General features: G+C 41.1%; 1 protein-coding gene across 1 annotated transcript in view; it reads right to left on the bottom strand.

The window, feature by feature from the left end:
• The window catches only part of LOC148538322 (dynein axonemal heavy chain 3-like), a 1,025,530-nt gene that overhangs the window by 520,475 nt on the left and 483,585 nt on the right, over positions 1–21,470 (bottom strand). The window contains exon 28 of the mRNA XM_088455384.1: positions 8,156–8,305. Coding sequence (XP_088311510.1) covers positions 8,156–8,305 — 150 coding nt within the window. The remainder of the gene's footprint in view (positions 1–8,155; positions 8,306–21,470) is intronic.

Here is a 21,470-nt window from a genome sequence, read left to right as displayed (position 1 = left end):
GGGGAAAGAAGCAGGAGCGTAACTAGGTATTTGAAGGCCCCATAGCAAAAGTTTGTATCACCCAGTTGTGAGAAATGTATATAAACACATGTAACTTTGGCAAGGAAGATGCACCCCCCAATCTCTGGGCCCCATAGCAGCTGCACCTCTTGCACCTATGGTAGTTATGCCCATGGAAGAAGCATGTACTGTACTTCCTTAGATCAACTGATGTTTTCTTTCATCGGCATTGGGTGTTCTTTATACAGCTTGGGGCTGTTGGCCAAGGTAATAAAGGATGTCTGGAACTGCCGCACATGCACAGCTAAATCCTTAAGATGCCGGAGACATGCGGACAAGATTCCTCCACAACTGTGATCCCCAGCACCCTACAAGCATTGATTATTGAAATGTGGCTGATCAGGTAAGAAGGTCTGAAACTGTGCCCCTCCTTGCAAAGTGACATCTAGGCACTCCAGGTTTGTAAGATATATTGAGAAGGCAGATTTAATTTAAAAATAAAAGTGATTGTATGTTCTCCTCTGGCTCCCATTAAGTTTCTTAAATCCATATCCCTTCCACTTGACAAGGAAGTATATACATTTTTTTTAATGACACAAGAATCTAGGGGCTCTATTTACTACAATCCGCATTGGTAATCGTTCGCCGCAGCTACCCCACTCCGGTGCTAAGCCCTGCCCCCTGGTGCTAAGCCCCACCCCCCGCGATCGTGGACCCCCCACGACCCCCCCTCCCTTAATAGCACTTACCTGCATGCTCCAGGCCTCCGGTGATGTCTTCCATTCCTCCGGTCAGGTGATCTCCCATACTGCACTGGGGCCCGATCACCTGATGACCAGGCAGCAGTGCACTGTGAGAGACCAGCTGACTGGAGGGTAGTCATCACCGGAGGCCCGATCACCATCATTTTTTTTTTTACTATTTTTTTCTTTTTTTTTACAGTACAGTAATCAGCTTGCGGTCTGTTTAGACCACACAGCTGATTACAGGGACCGACTCCCGGCTCTGCTCTCCCTGTTAGAGCAGGGCAGGAGGCCGGTAACTGGGGGAGACCCTGGGTAACGCCACCTCCAGGTGGCGTTATTATCACAGGGCTTTCCCCGGTATTTTTTTCACATTTATTTTTAGTAACTATGGTCAGATCACATTTCCCATTATAGTTATGGGAAATGCGATCTGCTTTACTAAAAATAAGTGATACTTAAGGGTTGGAGTAGAATTTTACGAATTCTACTCCAATTGCCCTGTAATAACTATAGGTGATACTAAAATAATGTGAAAAGGGTGTGAAAACACCCTTTTTCACATTATTTTAGTAAAAATAATGTTGATAAATAGAGCCGTAGGAGCTTGTGTGGATAGTCATACTTTATCACCCATTTTTAAAAAGGAGCTGTCTTTAATTTTTTATCTAGTTACTCTTAATTTACATGTTGCACAGCAGAGATTCTCCAAAAGCTCTTTTACTGTAGAACTCTTTGTTGCATTCTTGAACTGCAGGAACACAGGAACATCACTGTTTTTTTGGGGGGGAGCTGGGAAAGTCTGAATGTAAACCCATAATTGCCAAAGAAATGGACTATAAGGGGTATATTTACTAAAGTGAGAGTTTTTAGAAATGGAGATGTTTCCTATAGCAATCAATCAGATTCTACTTAACATTTAAATAGCCCTTTCTAGCAGATAATAGCTAGACTCTGATTGGTTGCTCCACTTCTAAAACTCTCACTTTAGTAAATAAACCCCGAAGTGCTAGACGAGTGTTGCTATTATTCTAGGCAAACTCTGCTAATGGAAGATACACTGCCCAGTTGTCTTGTTGGAAATTATTATATTATATATATATATATGCAAATGCTGCTCTAGACACTGATTTATTTTCTTTACAGGTTGTAACTGCCCACTAGGAGAAAAATGACAATATGTATTTGTGGCTCAAGCTGGACAGTCTATTACATATTGCTAGATTGACTTAAAAATTAGGGTAACCAGAATCGGCATGCAAGCAACTCCAAAGTTTAGACTATATCAGGATGGCCCGCAATGAGAGAGTCATGACATTTCTATAAAATGTCCGTTTGATGTTGTTGAGTAAGAATGTAAAGATGAGATTTCATAGACAGACACTACTTTTTTAATTCTTGAGCTTCAATAGTAATACCTATTATGGCTGTCACAATAGGGCTAAAATGGTAACTAATGATTTCTGCATCTTAGCAAATATCTTGTATGTGGTGCGGAGAAGGAGTTTGTATACATACTTGAGACAGAAGCAAACAGACCTTGAAGGTACTACAGTCAGTCATGGTGTTGTCTGTAACACAGAGTGGGCATACACTAAGCTCCACTTATTCTGGGCCAAATACCTGTTAGAACAAGATCATGGGGAGTAGCTCCATAAGCAGAAATATAGCTTTGCAAATAGAAAATGTTGTATATTACAAGGGCTTCTTCTCCGTGTTATTTGGGATTCAACTAAGGCAGGGAGACATGCAACATCTGCGCTTAGTTCTGCTGCGATGATTGACCATCAATATCCTGAGCATCAAGTGATGATGAAGGATCCCCCTCAGGTGAATTGCATATATGACGGACATTTTTAAAAACTTTCACATATAAGTTGAGTATTAATTCTTGTATTGATTATCATTCTTGAATTGCGTGCTGTTTTTTGTTACTATCACTTCTATGCACTAATAAATTATATTTATAATCCTTTATATAATATTGAGTATCACAGTATATTTAGTGATTCACATAGATTCATCTGACTGACACTTGTCAATCAAAGTGGTAAAGGATTACAACCACTGCTAAGATTTTATTCTCTTGCAAGATAGCAAGATAGTCTTTCCAAATCGCTTATAGAGAGCACCTGCTTTATTACTGTGGGGACAAGGCCAGTACATGACAATAAAATGTAAACAGTTTAGGATTAATGCTCATTGGGGCTGATTTTAAGTTGGATGCAGCGGTGATGATGGATGCAGTGGAGCACTGTTTATCATCTGCACTTACTGTATGCCTTGTTTACACGGTGAATGTGTTCCCATTTGTATGTTCAGAGTTGCAGTACAGATTTGCACACACGGTAGTAGAAATGTGCAATGTGATACTGGAAGGTGACTAGTTGCAACACGGGGATGGCTAAAACTTGCAAACCACTCACAAATGAGACCTTACTCAGAGGACTAGTGCAAGTTTTGATGGTGCAACCGATGGTGAGGCTAAAGACGCACCAATCTGTATTTCTACATCTATGGACACTGACAAGTGGGCGTCTCACTCCTTGCACATTCAGATGCACCGGATGTCCCCCAGGGAAGGACTTTGTAGCAGAATTAGCATAAAGACGCAGATGCGACAGCGCCAAAAGATGCAGCCACAGTCACATCTGCATCCGACTCAGAATCAGCTCCATCATGACTATTTAGCATTTAATAATTTTGCAGAATTGATATGCTCAAGGTTGAGGTGATTGGTGTAAATCATTGTTGGACTTAAAGCTCCTTCAAGAAGATATCTCCATCCTTTATGGACCATTGGATTGTTAAAATAATTTAGTTCTACTATAGAAAGCTTTACTGAGAAATAAGCACAAGGGTGGAAAAGCTATTTTGGACTAATGCGCTGTGAACATGTAGCTCCATCGGTTGTAACAGAAGCATCTACTTCTAGAATAAAGGATAACTGTGGATATGGATGGACCAAAATAATATTTATTGCAAAACCATTGCATTTAATATTATTACTATTTTAAATCCTGGTGCAAAACCACAGAGAAACTGCTGCTTTGAAAACCCACTGCATAGTAGATATAGGGCCTGATTCAGACCCGGTCGCAAGCGCTGAGCGCTCGCAACCGGGACGATGTTTGCCCACTGGGCATGCGCGAGACTCGGCTAGCGACGGGTGCTCCATCGCTCCGGGTCTCGCACCAAAGGGGGCTAGCTGTCGATGGTGAGTGACAGCTCACCCAGTTTGGTGGGCGGGCCGGGGGGGTGGCCGGCCAAACGGAGGCGTTCCCAATGGAACGCTTGCCATTTGGGGGCGGCCCCACTGACATCACCAATGATGTCAGTGGGAGAGCTTCCACCTCTGTTAGAGCCAAAAGCTGTCTGGGGCTTGTGGCCACGAGACCCTACCACAAGGGTCACGATGGTCTTGACCATCGCGACCATCAACCTGGCCGCTCGCTATAGCTGTGGGTTGTCACCCACAGCTATGCGAGCGTCCATGAGGCCACTCCAAAAAAAAATGCCCTTATTCAGAGCGAGCGCTCTTTCAGAGCGTCCATCTCTGAATCAGGCCCATAGTCCCATGGATTCATAAACTATCCAATACACTTTTCATGTGATAACAATATTCTGCTAGGGTTGTTGAATAAATGAGAATTTAATTGAAGTAAATGACAATAAACTGATACATGATGGCTCTTGAAACATTGTTTACAATGTGCTGAAAGGTCGCTGGAGTTTCACTAGGCCAAGCGACATCACTAACTACTGAAAGTGACCATACAGGGTACAGAAAGCTATTTTCCATTCATACCCAAACTGTATTCTGATTAAATTATATGCAGTTCTCAGATCCAGTTTGGTGAACTTTGCTCTGTAGTTGCCTAAATGTATTTTCTCTTCTCTAGGATAGTGCCGGGTGCAGCAGATCGCTCATGGGGGTGGTGCTGTGTCCTCTCATCTTTAAGCCCCTCCTCATAGGGCCCTGTTTTGGGGCATTATACTGTGTTACAAAATAATACGATTCTCACAGAAGTTATAATCCGATTTTTTTTTCTGCAAACAAAATGGGTGCTCCTGTTGATGTAGTTGACAGGTATAGGTATAAGAACCCACAAACTAAATATATTCCTTTAGAGTGCAGTTCAGGTTCGGACAGGGAATAAATGCTGAAGCAAATCAATTGGACAATCATAAATTCTATGTTTTGGTAAATTTTCCGATAGAATATAAGCATCAAATAAAAAATCAGCTGAAACAATTGAACTAGCAAAAAAAATGCTATTTGCTCATATTTAAATAGAATAAACAGAAAAGGATAATATTTAATAATTAAAGTAACGACACCTAGGCAAACACATGGGGAGTGATTCCAGCTGCCCAGAAACCCCTATCCCCTTCTTGTCTACCGGCTTGAATAATGGCCACAATAGCAGTAGTATTTGATTATATTTGAGACGTGACCACAATATGCAGTATAGGGTCTACTGCACTGCCAGCATGAAGAGATGGGCTTATTAATATGAGATGGGGAACAAAGAACGCAAGTGCAGACTTTAAGTACTAAAAACAATGATAGTCAAAATAATCGTGATAAACTGTACAATTAACATGAAGTATAATATGAGGTGGGAGAATGTATGTTTAGAAAGCTCAGTTCTGTCTTCTATTGGATATACTAGGTATGTACCTTTATTATGGGATGTTCAACCTATCCCTGACCACTTATGTTATAACTTATATTATATATGATATAAATATGTTTGATAGACATAGTTTATTTAAACTATCTCCTTCAGCCTATACTATAGTGTCTATAGTATAATATCTAAGGTGTTAAATATTTATATTGTGTTACATACAGTACACTATACAGTGTATAAGGCAACTAAAGCGTGCCTATACAGTATGTCCAGGGGTGGTGCTAGGTTCTTCTGCAGCTCCCCAAGACTTTCGGACTTGCTCCAATGCTCCACAGAGCAGGAGTTTTGTAATGTGGTACTGTGTCCACGGTGAGAAAACAAATTCAGCTCAGATGGGCTAGCCCTATTGCTACATATAACTGCTTACCGTGATCTCTAGACCTGTATATGTCTAAATTATTACATAGACTGTACGTTGTATGAGGCAGACTATAGGTTGTTATGTGCTAATTATGCTCTCTTCATTGGCTGGCCACACTTGCTCTAAAGTCAAGCATTTTGATACACCTTCTAGAAACATAAGTCACGTATCCAGTAGATGATAGTTTGAACGACTGAACGATAACAATATCGATCAGTCATTCACTAAGTGGATATGCTGTCAACGACCAGCAATGCGCGCTCCCGCTGGTCATTGACGACGTCACTCATCACCCGAACTTGCTGTCCAACCTAACAATATCATCAGGTTGTGCAGGTTCGGGGATGAAGGAGGGTGCAGCACTGAATGATACAGTGAATTATATTGTTCAGTGTGTGTGCTCAATGTCGTTAAGGGCACACCACTGTCAAGGAGACACTACATTATATCGCTAATGAAGCAAGTCGTGTAGTGGATATGTGGCAATAGCCAGATAACATGCATTAAATCATTGATTTTTCATTACTAATATTGAGAAATAATAATTGACAGAAAACAGATACCAACAAACTAATTTTAAGAGAATCAAATAAGTTAAAAAATAAATGGTTGTCGGACTGTAAAGTTGGACTAATTAATTGTCTTTTCTCTTCAAATTCTCAAATAAACTGAAAATCCTTTCTGTAACACTGAAGCATATATTATTCAATGCATGAGTAAGTGTAATAAGAATATCCAATAACAAATTATCTGTAAAGGGTCTCTCAGGAACCAGTGTAAACCATTTTAATTAAAGGATCCTGTAAATATCAGTACTTAATTAATGTTGTGAGTCCTACTAATGTGCAGTTGATTTGTTCATATTTCAGGTGTAAACAATTAATTGATTTATGTTATTATATGTAAGAACGTGGAAGGTATAATGTAATGCTTTCCTGCAACAGAACACATGGTTACTATACTTGCATATTATATTGAAAGACTCATAACACTGTTCACATACTACAATTTTCAACACACATACTTTCTGAAGCTTGAAACAACAACGCTAGTTACATATTTTGAGATGATTGTCATATGAAAGTGCATGTTATAGAAGGGAAATCTTATTATAAGGGAAAACTGTAGATACTGATTTATGCTGTAGTATTTGTTAATTGTTGGGAATACAGGTTCACATATTAACGTTATTTAATATAAAGACCTTTTGCTTATGTATACTATTTATTTTTTGTTTTAATGTAACTTTTGAGTTAAAATGATTGACTTCAGGTTTGTGCAGCCCTCACAATTTTGTAGGTTAGTACTTTCCTGGTCCTGATACACACAGATCTACAGTAAGTATACTTACATTTACATTCCTGTTCCTGAAGTACAACTTTTCTTTCAGTATATGTCTAAATAAGTGTTTTCTCTTTTTGTTAATGTAGCTAATCCAGTTTCCACTGATGTTAAAAACATTCTTGTACTAGTTTTCTTTAACGCATGTAATGGGTGGGCATACAAACACATACAGTATGGTACCTATAAGTTGCAATGACCCCATATCCACATCTTAGCAACAGCAGCCACACTCAAATTCCTATTATGATGCTGCATGCTCCATTTACTTGCATTCACTAAAGTGAATGCAAGTAGATTGATGGAGTGTACTCCATGTACCTCCCTGCCCACTGCAAGTGTAAGCACAGGTTACACACTGCATACCAAACACAAAGGGATTGGATTGGGGTGTCAAAGTTATTTTCTTGATGTCAGTGGGTAGCTGGCCTAAAGCTGAATAAATTAATCATATTTGCTATTAAAAACTTATGCACAAAAGATGTTGATATGTGTAGGGAATAATAAGTTTGCCATTTCAGTTGCACTTCAAATCATATTAGTATTATAATAATTATTAATAATAATAATGATAATAATAGTTAAATGATTGATATTAAATAGGCCAGTGTTTTTATTTTTTAACATTGTGGACAAGGCAAATCCAGTGAGTATTTTTCCAACATTTATCCATAGCACAACAAATATATATAAAATAAGTCACATTAATGTCCTGTTATAGTGACACATAAATGCCAGACATCTATATAAATAAATAAATACATAAACTGACATAAAAGTAACTAAGATGCTTTTAGTCAGTAATAACAAATTGTTGTTAAACTGTAATTTACCTCAATGTGTGAATCACCATTTCTTTATGTTACAAAGAATCTTTTAACTCAAAATGTTTTCCTGTTGTGTCTGAGCAGATGAGAAATTATAAAGACTAATACAACAATTTAACGCTTCAGAGAAACAGTGTATATCATTACTCCTCTGTAGCCGAGCACACTAATTAATATTTATTGCACCTGTCAAACCAGTAGCCGTGGTCAATCCATTGCCTAAGCAGTTCAATGGGAGGCTGGGCACCATATTTCTCCTTGGCAGGCATGTTTAGGTCATCAACAAAGACAAAAGCTTGCTTCCCCAGTGGAGCACCATACACCCTCTTCTTTCTCCTGTAAAATTAAATCATTAATTTAGTTCATGTTAATTTCCAGAAAACTTTTAACAACGAACAAGAAAAAAAAAAAACCTTTAAGTGTATTCTAAGTTACATCATTGTTAACAACAATTTAAACTTTAACAATCTATGACCTCTGGATTTTATCAGATGTGCCTTAAAGGTCACCTAGCATTGTGAGGCGATAGTTATAAATCCACAAGGAATTTAATCAAAGGTGGCAGGGCATTCTGAGGTAAATAAGCTTCCTGAACTATTCCAGCAAGAACCTTTGTTAAGCACTGACAAGAAAAGTGAATAGCAGGCGGTAGGATTAATCAAACACTAAGAAATGCAACCAACAGACTTTAGCTTATCTGACAATACAAGGAAAGGTTTTAATTTGTAAGTCTTAAAGATAATTGATTCCTTGTACTTAAATGTTGTTGTTTTTTTGTGGCAAAAGAAACTAAACTAAATAAAAATGAACGAATATCTATAATGTTAAAAATAATAAAATGTTTTATAGATCTTTTCCTGTACAAGAAAACACTAGTGCATTTGTGTTTTTCTTTCACTATTTGTGTTTTGATTTAGTTACTCTTCACAATTATGCAATGTAAAAGTTTAAACTGTACTAGTAAATAAAATACTATAAAAAGCAACACAATAAATAGGAAAAAAGTTTGAAAAGCGTGGCATCATTAAAAATAGAGGGCCTGATTCAGACCCACTCGCGAGCGGCTGTCCGCTCGCAAGTGGGTCGATGTTATGCACTGAGCATGCGCACGACGGAGGGAGCTCCGTCGTGCGCATGCACCAGATGCGACGAGCGAAGGAAAGTCCTTCGCTCGTTGTGTCCGATCAAAGGGGGCGTGCTGTCAATGTTGATTGACAGCACGCCCCCTTTGGTGGGCATGCCGGGGGCGTGCCTCCCTGACGGGGGCGTTCCCACGGGAACGCCTCCCGTCAGAAGCCGGCCCACTGACATCACTAGTGATGTCAGTGGGAGTGATTTTGGCTCTGATAGAGCCAAAATCACTCCGGAGCTTGCGGTTGAAAACCTCAACCGCAGGCTCCGGCTCGCAATTTCGATGGTCGCGATGGTCTCGACCATCGCGGCCATCAAAAAGCACGCTCGTATAGCCTGTGGGTGGTGACCCACAGCTATACGAGCGTCCAGGAGGACGCTCCATGAAAATGGAGCCCGGCCCTCATTCAGAGCGTGCGCTCTGCTCAGAGCGTACGGCTCTGAATGAGGGCCAGAGTTCACTTTGTGCTGATAATACACAGATATCCTCTTATTGTTAATGTGTTTAGAAACATTTATAGTTATCACAATAGGATCCTTACAACACAGTAATATACTACACCAGTATAGTAACTTAATAAAATATCTCTGAAATTGAAAAGTGACCACTTATTGGACAGCAACTAACAAAACAAGTGTATTGAAAAGTAAATAATATATCTAAAATAATTGAAATGTTTGCTATGTATGATGTACTATCATACTATATTCTTTCAATTGGTAAGTTTAATGCGATAGCAACAGAGAGTGATTTGCATAGATGTTGCAGCAATTGATGTATTGAAACACAGTTCCATGACCAGTTATGTCATTTTAAAGAATTATGTTATTGTTTATTATCCGAGCTCTAGAACCAGCTCTACTGACTGCAAGCTGTATATTGTTATCTGCATTATGCTTTTTAAGTATGGAACTATCCAATAACAATTAAAATTGAAACAAAGCTGCCATGGAAAGTTTTCTCTGTGCACCCTAAAAGCTCTATGTAAACATAGATGGCATACTAAGCCAGGGCACAACTGCTGTAGGTGACCCATCTATCTTAGGGAAAGAGGCTATAAAGATGCTGCTTCTGCCGTAATATTGATTTCTCATACATTCTTGCGTTTTGCAGTATGAATGACTTCAATAGATAAATAACAGGCTGCATTGTTATTGGGTTTGCTGCTTCACATATGTTTGATTTTGAGCAGGGCACTATCTGTGTGGAATTTGTATATACTCCATGTGTTTGTGGGAGTTTTCTCTGATTGCATCATTTTCATCCATACTGGTAGGCTAATTTGCTTCTACTGAAAAGAACCTTATGTAATGGTTCCCAAACTTTCTTGAATCACAGAGCCCTAGAGCATTATTTTCATGGACCCCAGCCCAAAAGTTTCTAATTAACAAACTCAGCAAAAATGATAAACCTTTAGGGTCAGTTATGTGGTGTTTTACAGAGTTGCACTTCTAATTGTCTACATATAATAGGATTAGCAGCCACCAACACTGGATTTGCCTATCACATTAACCATAAATTATTCAATTTGGTCCTGAACCACCAACCTATGGCAACCCTGCAAGTGCCCCATGGCACCCCAAAGTGCCACAGCACCCAATTTGGGAACCACTGCCTTAGTGTCTTTGTGTGTGGTGAGAATCAAGGGGTCTATTTATTAAACAGTGTTCAGCCATGAATCCAGTGAAAATGCAAAATTAGTAAGTTTGCTATTAATTAATGCTTTAACTCCAAATATCAAACATATTTCCACTACTTAGTAAAATGTAGATCAGTACCACCATTCATTTCACTTAGGTCACTCTGGAACCACATAGTGGAACTAACCACACCTGGGGGTATATTTACTAAAGTGCAGGTTTTTAGAAGTGGAGATGTTGCCCATAGCAACCAATCAGATTGTACTTAACATTTATCTAGCACCTTCCAGAAGATAATAGCTAGAACAGAGGTTCCAAAATGCAGTCCTCAAGGCTCCCCAACAGTTCAGGTTTTAGATATATCCATGGTTGAGCACAGCTGGTTCAATCAAATTGACTGAAGTACTAATTAAGTCACCTGTGCTCAATAATGGATATCTCTAAAACCTGAACTGTTGTGCAGCCTTGAGGACCGCATTTGGAAACCTCTGAGCTAGAATCTGATTGGTTGCTATGGGCAACATCTCCACTTCTAAAAACCTGCATTTTAGTAAATATGGTTAAGTATCACATCTCTACTTTCTGTTTAGTAACCCACACATGGCCAGATTATGGAACTTGGATTACATAGTTTAATGTTTGAAAAAGGTGGCTTTAATGGTAATGATAATGGTTATTGTGTAATTATGTGGTAGTTTGTCTGGGGTAATTTGTATAGTATATTCTGTATATTGCAGTTTTAGGGGGGTATTTATCAAAGACTGAATAGAGAGAAAATAGTGAGAGTTAAAGCACTAACCAATCAGCTTCTAACATACATTTTACAAGCTGTGTTTGAAAAATGACAGTTAGGAGCTGTTAGGTTAATACTTTTTCTCTCACAATTTTATCTCTCATCATGCTTTAGAACATAGACTGCTTAGTATTTAGTGCTGTGGTAGTTCTGAGGTGGTTTGTGTGATATGGGCAGCATTCAGTATGTGCTGTTTATTGAAATTTGCATCTGTAACATGTTGGTGTTTAGGATGGTGATTTATAGTGGAGTCTTGGGCCCCTATGTATCAAAGCTTGATGAGAGATAAAATTGTGAGAGAAAAAGTATTAACCAATCAGCTCCTAACTGTAATTTTTCAAACACAGCCTATAAAATGTAAGTTAGAAGCTGATTGGTTGGTGATTTATCGCTCACAATTTTATCTCTCATCAAGCTTTGATAAATAGGCCCCGAAGTCTTAAATATATCACACGGTTATAGTAATTTGTAATGTGTATATTTCTCTTTATCTAATCAGATTGTAACTGTTTTAAGGTAGTAGATCTAGCTGTAGTTTGTTGATCTGTGAAACCAATAAGGCTGCCGCCATGTGGTTTTAACAATGATGTATAGGATGGTGAATACTGACTGCATTTTGATAGTATTGCAAAGATGTCTGAATAAGTGTGTAGTATCATAGATGTAATCGCAGGCTAGTATCAAAGCTTGTGGGATAGATGTGACTGTATTTTCAATGAATATTATTAAATAATCAATTGTTAATTAAATATACTTTACTTTGCTTTACTTCACTACATTTTGTGTGCAATCTGTCTGAAATAGAATTATCCTAATGTTTAGACGTATATTTCCTGAGTATAACCTTGATCCCTCCATTATGGTGCATACACACGTAGCGATCAGCCAATGATACGATATCGCTGGCTGATCATCATGCACCCTCCCTGGTGTGCAGGATGATCGATATCGTCATCATCCAGCACACCACCTACTCAACTACGACTATAGCGACCCGCGATCAATGATCGGGGGTCCCTATAGTACAGTGCTCGATATCGAGCAAGTTGACCTGCATGCATGACCGATGGATGATATCACTATCGTCCATACGTGGCCGGGCATCGCTGATCGACGGTGAGTTTGTAGGAACCTAAAAATGAACGATTTAAACGAGAACGATATTGTTAAAATCGCTAATTTATATAGCTACATGTGTAAGCACCATTACAAGCTGGGCACTCCTCCTCCTCTCAATCATGTTTCTATATAGTACTGTATAGTGATGGCTAAAGCTGTACTGCAAACTCTTTGCCAGGACAACAACTTATAAGATGCTCTGCCCCTAATCACTTGCCATGGAGAATCACCTCTTAGCACTGCGAACTGATGTAAATGATTAACTATTCTTTGTCCAGCCCCATCTAATTTGGTGTTGAAATATAAATAAAAGCTTAAAGAAAAAAAAATTATTACAACACTACACTATATATACTGTAGTATTCAGGAATGTAAAAAAACATATAATTCCAACAATTCACAAAGCCAATAAAATGCTTAGAAGGTGTGTGCAATGGATTATGACCATCACTGTATGAGGGCTAGCACTGCACTGCATACCATTGTTTTATTATGCATTTGACAGTAATAAAATCTGTGTAGTTAATGTGTCCTCACTTTCTGTCTAGGAAAACTTGAATACTAAATGGCACCTTCATTTCTACAGTACAAAATACTTAAAGAAGGATGCTCATAACTTTAAGATAGCTATACTTTTGTTATGCTCTAATGCCTTTATGTGCTATAATGTTTCTGTGCAAATAAACCACAGGGCCTCACAAGATGTGATTTACTGAACCAACTGTAAAATAGAAGTCTCGAAGGACAAGAATAAAGCTATAATATTTATTACTTTACAAACATTAACAGTCCAGCAGAATATGTGGACTTACATAATAGTTTATGAAATGTTTGTTTTTTTTAGCTCAAGAAAAGTTCCTTTTAGTTTGTTTCTTTTAAATAACAGGTCCATTCACTTTTTATTTTAGTCATGTTCTCTAATTGATAATAACAAAATTAACAAAAAGTCTTAATTTTTCTCCTGCACTAAAGCTTGTAGACATGGATACGTTTCTGCTACCAGCAGTAGGGTTTGGTCTGATCTGCATATACTGTACTTTTTGCATATTCATTAATTGGTGTATGCTGATAGGGTTCATTGACAATGCTGCCAGCTCGAAGAAGCCAGGGCACAATGCTAGACATACCAGCCCAGCCATTCCTACAGATTTTTGTTCAGAACTTATATTAGTCTAGGGAACCTGGATTTTGTTAGTATATGGAGTATGCTACTGTGTACCTTCATGATGCTCCTTTACATGAAGCATCTGTCCTGCTGTCTGCACTCTGTGGAAGCGGTCCCCATTATTCTCAGACACTTTTGTACTAACTTACTGCTTGGGACCTTACACCACCTAATAACAATACCTTTAGGAAAGGAGCATCCAAACTATGGATGCTGGCCAAATGTGGTTCACCTCCTGCTGCAATGTGGTCCACTAACCAGACCGCAGTTTGCATGTCCGCGTGGCCCACCGACATGTAGACGAGTTCTTATGGGGGTTACTACTGGGGCCTAAAGAGGGCAACCCTGTTATGTTGGTGACAGCCATTCACTACAGAGCCACAAATGGGACTAATAGCTCTACAGACCAATATGAAGATTAGTATGGTATAATAGCAGGTATCTCTTCTCCCTACCCACTGTGTCATCAGAAATTTTGAAAATCTCTGACATTTAAACAAAACTTTGTGGCCCTCCGTTCAAAGTAATTTTGTTAATATGGCAATACAAAAAAACTGTTTGCACCCCATGAAATAGGGCATATTAATCCCTACAGTTGCTACAACCGCACACACAAGAGGACAGAGGGCCTGATTCAGACCCGCTCGCGAGCGTTGAGCGCTCACAAGCGGGTCAATGTTGCCCAAGTGCGCATGCCATCATTATGGGTCTCGCACCAAAGGGGGCATGCTGTTGATGGTGAGTGACAGCACGCTCCCTTTGGTGGGCGTGCCAGGGGCATCGCTGCCCAGACGGAGGCGTTCCTATGGGAACGCCTACCGTCTGGGGCCGGCCCCACTGATATCACTAGTGATGTCAGTGAAGTCAGTGGAGTGCTTTTGGCTCTGATAGAGCCAAAAGCACTCCAGGGCTTGCGGCAGCGAGACCCTACCGCAGGGTCTCGTCGCAAGCCCGATGGTTGCGATGGTCTTGACCATTGCGACCATCATTTTGGCCGCTCGCTATAGCTGTGGGTGGTCACCCACAGCTATGCGACCGGTCAGGAGGCCGCTCCAAAAAGGAGGAGGGACGTCCCTGATTCAGAGCGAGCGCTAGATTGATATGAACATAAGACAGTAGAACATGCTGCATACATGTATATATAACGCTCACTCTTTCTTCATGTGGTTCAAATAACCCTGTCGGCATTGCAGGGTCATGAAAAAATGCTGTGTTTATGAGCCCTTGTTTGTAACTAAATAATGTAAATAAACAGGATTAAAACTCAACAGGTCCTCTGCAGCACTATCCTGGCTACACACCTGAATGACGTTGCGACCCAGTGATGTAACGATATATTGCATGAGCTGTACAAATGGCACAGTCTGGCATACAATGGAGCAATGTATCATGCATCATGTATCATGACGTGCAGCATAGCAGATGGGACAATGCGATGAATGACTGCTGGGAATGACAGATCAGGCGTACACATTATACCAGGGGTGGCCAAACTCGGTCCTCGAGCGCTACCAACAGTTCACGTTTTCCAGGTCTCCTCACAGAATCGCAAGTGAAATAAATAGCTCCACCTGTGGATCTTTCAAAATGTGTCAGTGAGTAATGACTACACCTGTGCACCTGCTGGGTGACCTGGAAAACGTGAACTGTTGCTAGCTCTCAAGGACTGAGTTTGGCCACCCCTGCACTATACGATGTGTACGAAATACAGTATATTGTTCTGATTCGCATCGGAACAATATATCATACGTTGGATCATATAGTGTGTACCCAGCTTAATGGTTAACTGATTCAGAGTTGTTTGTAAGAAAGTAAAATCATGCAGCAGCAGTGTCTGCCTGCCACGTTATATAGTGAATAAGAAAGGGAATGTGTGAGAGAGCACAGACTGCTATCTCATTTATAGTATACAGTATGTTGGCTGAATTCTCCAGCTCACAGATAAATTATGGGTTTATTTTCCAGATAGAGGGTATATGTGTTTATTTTCTCTACCAGAAGGAAGAGGAAATTGTAGCAATTTGCAAATAAATGTATTATTAATTTGGATCATTACATTTTAGTGTAAACATAATGTGAAGTTGCCTTTTTAAATAAAAAAATCACATTCATTTTATAATAGTGTGTGTGTGCAGAAACCTTTTAAATAATACAAACAAGCGAGTTTCAGTGTTTAAACTGGTCACTACACACATAATCAGTATGGCAAAGGTGCCCATTTTCCTCTACTTTCTATAGCAAAGCTTCTAAGGTTTGATTTCCTTTTCTTTGTGCTGCCTCAAGCAGTAAGACATTTCTGAACTCTATTCACATCCCTTTAATTTTTCTCCTTTGAAGAATTCAGTTTTCACCTGTATTATTCATATGCTGCAGCTCCTACTCAGTGAAAAGATCAGATCTCATATGGATTGATGGAATAGCAAAGTCCAATTAACAGAGAACATCATTTTAATAGACCAATATCATAATGTGCACTGCTTATGGCCATCAGAAATTGTGGGGTTCAGTACAAACAAAACAGACAGGGCCCTTCTTTTTTCTGTCTCTCCAGCCCTGATCTGTAATTGCTCTGCCCAATATTTGTCCCTTTCCCATATTAGCCAACTTTCTGGCCGACCCCCCTTGCAAGGGAACAGCCAGGTTGGCTATGCGGGGGGTGTGGAGTGTCAAAGTGGGCAACGTGTGGGGGGGCCATGATTACATCATTGTGGCCCCACTCCCTGCTATGCAATTCTGCAATTACCGGCATTTTGATATGGGGGGCAGTACCAGCATGACTTTCCCACTCTTCCAGGCCATACCCACTGGTTACTAATTTATATACTAAATGACCGAAGCAGGGATTAAAACAAGTCAGCCACAATGCTCCAGCTTTGCATGCACATAACTTAATACTGTAAGTATATAAGTTGTATGCAGACCTGTATTCATCTATAAACAGCAATACAAAATAGTAGTTGCTCCCATCAACTTAATGGTTCTTCACAGGTGCTTGTAAAGGGAGGGGTTTAATAAATCTATAAACTGCCTGTATACTGTAGGTACTCTTTGTTTCATAGCTGTTGTTATTAACACTGCGCACTGCACCAGCCATATTCTTGTTGGAAATGATGTGAAAACAGTAGTATTTATGCATATGCACAAATCTACATTGCCTGAAATTGCATTGACATGCTGATTCTGAGTTGCATGCAAAGTGGCTGTACAGTAGTTGCAGGCAGCAGTGGAAGCCAGATTTAGTACCTTATGTTAATGCGGGGGTCCATGTATCTGTGAGTAGAAAGCCATACTAACCATTGATTTTACGTCAGCTGCTGCGCAACCATCATCATTAGTATCTGCACTGAACCAGCCCCATGCTGTGTGCAATAGATCCATCAGAAACAAACCTCCCGTTCAATCGTACACACAATTCAGAATCACTCAGATTCAGATTTTGATTAGAAAATAGAAATGGGTGCGTTGACCCCTGTGTTTTGGTTTTGCAAAACCACCCTTACATGTTTTGGCTTTGGATCTGTATTTAAAAGAAAAACAGCTAAAATGACATAATTGAGACCTGTTAGCATGCAATTCAAAACCCGAATTCAGTTTTTAAATCCGAGCTCCAAACTGCAGGAACATCCAAACTGAGACCTGGCTTGATTTGGAACCCCAAAGTGAATCCAAACTTGGACTCTGTTTGACTCAGAACCCCAAATTCGGTTGCTGTCGGTTCTCTGAGAACCGGACACACACATCTCTAATTTGGATTAGGGATGAGCGGGTTCGGATTTCCAAAATCCGATCGCCCCTGAGCCCCCACAATCTGAGCCGGGAACCGGAACTGAAATTGAGGCAAAACGTCATCATCCTGCTGTTGGCTTCTCGCTGGTTTTGGATTCTATAAAAGGTCCCGCGATCACCGCCATTTTTCATTCCGGCTGTGGAACGTGCGTGCAGAGGGAGGGAGCTGGGAGCTGTTGTCTAGTGTTGTGATACATTACATACTGGGCTGGCTACTGTGAAGAGGCTGGCTGGTTACTGTTGTCCATATAGGGGCTGGCTGTTATCCTGTCCATAGGGGCTGGCAGAGGGAGAGAGCTTTGAGTTGTTGGCTACTGTACTGTTGTGATAATAATTAAATAAAACTAATAAACTTAGTAGTACACTAACACTACTTATATACATTACAATACTGGGCTGGCTGGCTACTGTGAAGAGGGAGGGAGCTGGAAGCTGTTGCTGACGCTGGCTGGCTACTGCTGTCCATATACATAGGGGCTGGCTGGCTACTGTTGTCCATATACAATAGGGGCTGGCTGGCTACTTTTGTCCATATACAATAGGGGCTGGCTGGCTACTGTTGTCCATATAGGGGCTGGCTATTGTCCTGTCCATAGGGGCTGGCTGAATGTAGTGCTGTGTTCAGGGGGTGCTCGTCCTTCAGGGGTGCCCTCTTCACCGACCACCACCAGTGTTAAAAAAAAAATTTCTGCGTGTGTGCCGTGTTAGCCAGCCACACCTGTCATCAGCGTAGGTAGGTGCGCAGGGGTGCTGAGCTCCTATCAAGGGGCTGCTGCCCAAAAATACAAATCATTTTTACAGGGGCTGTCCTGTGTGTTGTGGTGTAGGCCACTGCCCTTCTTGAATTCTTACATGTGCTGTCCTGTGTGGTGCAGGGCTACGCTGCCCAAAAATATAAAGTACAAATATTTTTTACAGGTGCTGTCCTGTGTGTTGTGGTGTAGGCCGCTGCCCTTCTTCAATTTTTTACAGGTGCTGTCCTGTGTGGTGTAGGGGTACGCTGGCCATCAAAAAAATAACAACCTTTTACAGGGGTTATTCACTCCATAAAAATAATGGAGGATAAAAAAGGGGAAGATCAAGAACCACTTCCTCCTAGTGCTGAAGCTGCTGCCACTAGTCAGGACATAGACGATGAAATACAATCAACGTCGTCTGCCAAGGCCGATGCCCAATGTCATAGTAGAGGACATGTAAAATCCAAAAAGCCAAAGTTCAGTAAAATGACCTTAAAAAATAAATTTAAATCGTCTGAGGAGAAACGTAAACTTGCCAATATGCCATTTACGACACGGCGAGGCAAAGAACGGCTAAGGTCCTTCCCTATGTTCATGAATAGTGGTTCAGCTTCACATGACGATGGAAGCCCTCCTCCTCCAGCTTGAAAAATTAAACAAGTTAAGCTGGCAAAAGCACAGCAAAGAACTGCGTATTCTAAGAAGATATCACAAATCCCCAATGAGAGTCCAAGTGTGTAGACGGTTGCGATGCCTGACCTTCCCAACAAAGGACAGAAAGAGGTGGCTCCTTCCACCATTTGCATGCCATCTGCAGGTGCTGGAAAGAGCACCCACAGTCCAGTTGCTGATATTCAAATTGAAGGTGTCACTGTTGACGTACAACAGGATGAGGATATTGGTGTAGCTGGTGCTGAGGAGGAAATTGACGAGGAGGATTCTGATGGTGATGTGGTTTATTTAAATCAGGCTCAGGGGGAGACAGTTGTTGTTCGTGGGATGAAAAAGCCCATCACGGTCAAGCCTGGGCAGAAGACCAAATATTCCACCTCTTTGGTCTGGAAATATTTCAGTCCAAATCCGGACAACTACTGTCTTGCCATATGTTGCATATGTAAAGGTGTAATAAGTAGGGTTAAGGAGTTAACCACCTAGGAACATCCTCCCTTATACATCACCTGCAGCGCGTTCATAAAAAGTTACTGCCAAGTTCAGAAACTGTGGCTAAGACCATAAGCAGTCCAGGGACACCTAAATCCCTTTGTCCTGTTGTATCCAAGTGCCTGCAAACCACACAGTCAACTCCCTCCTCGTCAATTTCCTCCTCAGTCAGGATCAGAAGTAGTCCTGCAGGCCATGTCACTGGCATGACTGACTCCTCTCTTATCCGCGATTCCTCCGGAAGATCCTGCATTGCTACGCCTACTGCGGCCGCTGCTGCTGTTGCTGCTGGGAGTCATTCATCATCCCAGAGAGGAAGTTGGAACACCACTACTTGTTTTACTAAGCAATTGACCCTCCAACAGTCCTTAGCGAGGAGGATGAAGTACGACAGCAGTCATCCTGTTGCAAAGCGTATAACTGAGGCCTTGACAGCTATGTTGGTGTTAGACATGCGTCCGGTATCCACCATTAATGCAGTAGGATTTAGACAATTGATGGAGGAAGTGTGTCCCAGGTACCAAATCCCGTCTAGATTCCACTTCACTAGGCAGGTGATACAAAGAATGTACAGAGACATCAGAAAAAGTGTCCTCAGTGTCCTAAAAAATACGGTTGTACCCAATGTCCACTTAATCATGGACATGTGGACATGTGGAACAGGGCAGACTAAGGACTATATGACTGTGACAGCCCACTGGGTAGATGTATCGCCTTATGCAGCAACAACAGCATCATCACCGATAGCATCATCTCTAAAACGCCTGCTCGTTCCAAGGCAGGCTACACTAGGTATCACTGGTTTCAGTAAGAGGCACACCACCGACAGCCTCTTAGAGAAACTGAGGGAAATCATCACCCAATGGCTTACCCCACTTAGACTCTCCTGTGTATTTGTGATATCTGACAATGCCACCAATATTGTGCGGGCATTACATCTGGGCAAATTACAGCACGTCCCATGTTTTGCTCACACAATAAATTTGGTGGTGCATAATTTTCTGAAAAACGACAAGGGCGTGCAGCAGACGCTTTGGGTGGCCCGAAAAATTTCTGCCCACTTTCGCCATTTAGCCACTGCATGCCAAAGACTGGAGCAACAGCAAACACTCTTGAAACTGCCCTTCCATTACCTGAAGCAAAAGGTTGTGCCACGGTGGAACTCAACCCTCTATATGCTTAAGAGGATGGAGGAGCAGCAAAAGGCCATTCATGCCTATACATCGACCTATGACATAGGCAAAGCAGGGGGTATGCACCTGACTCAAGCACAGTGGAGAATGATTTCCGTGTTGTGCAAGGTTTTCCAGCCCTTCGAACTTGCCACACGTGAAGTCAGTTCAGACACTGCAAGCTTGAGTCAGGTCATTCCCCTCATCAGGCTTTTGCAGAAGCAGCTGGAGAAAGTGAAGGAGGAGCTAAGACAGAGCGATTCCACTCGGTATGTGGGACTTGTGGATAAAGCCCCTCATTCGCTTTGCCAGGATTCCAAGGTGGTCAATCTGTTGAAATCAGACCACTACATTTTGGCCACCGTGCTCGATCCTAGGTTTAAAGCCTATGTGGTGTCTCTTTCCGGCGGACATCAGCCTGCAGAGGTGCAAAGACCTGCTGGTGAATACACTGTCAGCTAAAGCAGAACGTGACACGTCAACAGCTCTTTCTTAATTTTCTCCCGAAACTGGGGCTGCCAGGAAACAACTTAGATATCCTAACCAACCCGCTGGTGGTGATGCAGGGCAGGCAGGACCAAGTTTGGACATCTGGTCTGGACTGAAGGACCTGCCAACAATTTCTGACATGTCTAATGTCACTGTATATGATACTGTCACCATTGACAGAATGGTGGAGGATTATATCGGTGACAGCATTCAAGTAGGAATGTCAGACAGTGTGTACCTGTACTGGCAGGAAAAAGAGGCAATTTGGAGGCCCCTGTACAAACTGGCTCTATTTTACCTAAGTTTC

Source organism: Taudactylus pleione, unplaced genomic scaffold (assembly GCF_031769625.1).
Source record: "Taudactylus pleione unplaced genomic scaffold, aTauple2 ptg000040l, whole genome shotgun sequence".
Classification (NCBI taxonomy): Eukaryota; Metazoa; Chordata; class Amphibia; order Anura; family Myobatrachidae; genus Taudactylus; species Taudactylus pleione.
The sequence above is the reverse complement of the archived record's forward strand: the minus strand, read 5'-3'. Positions and strand labels throughout refer to the sequence as shown.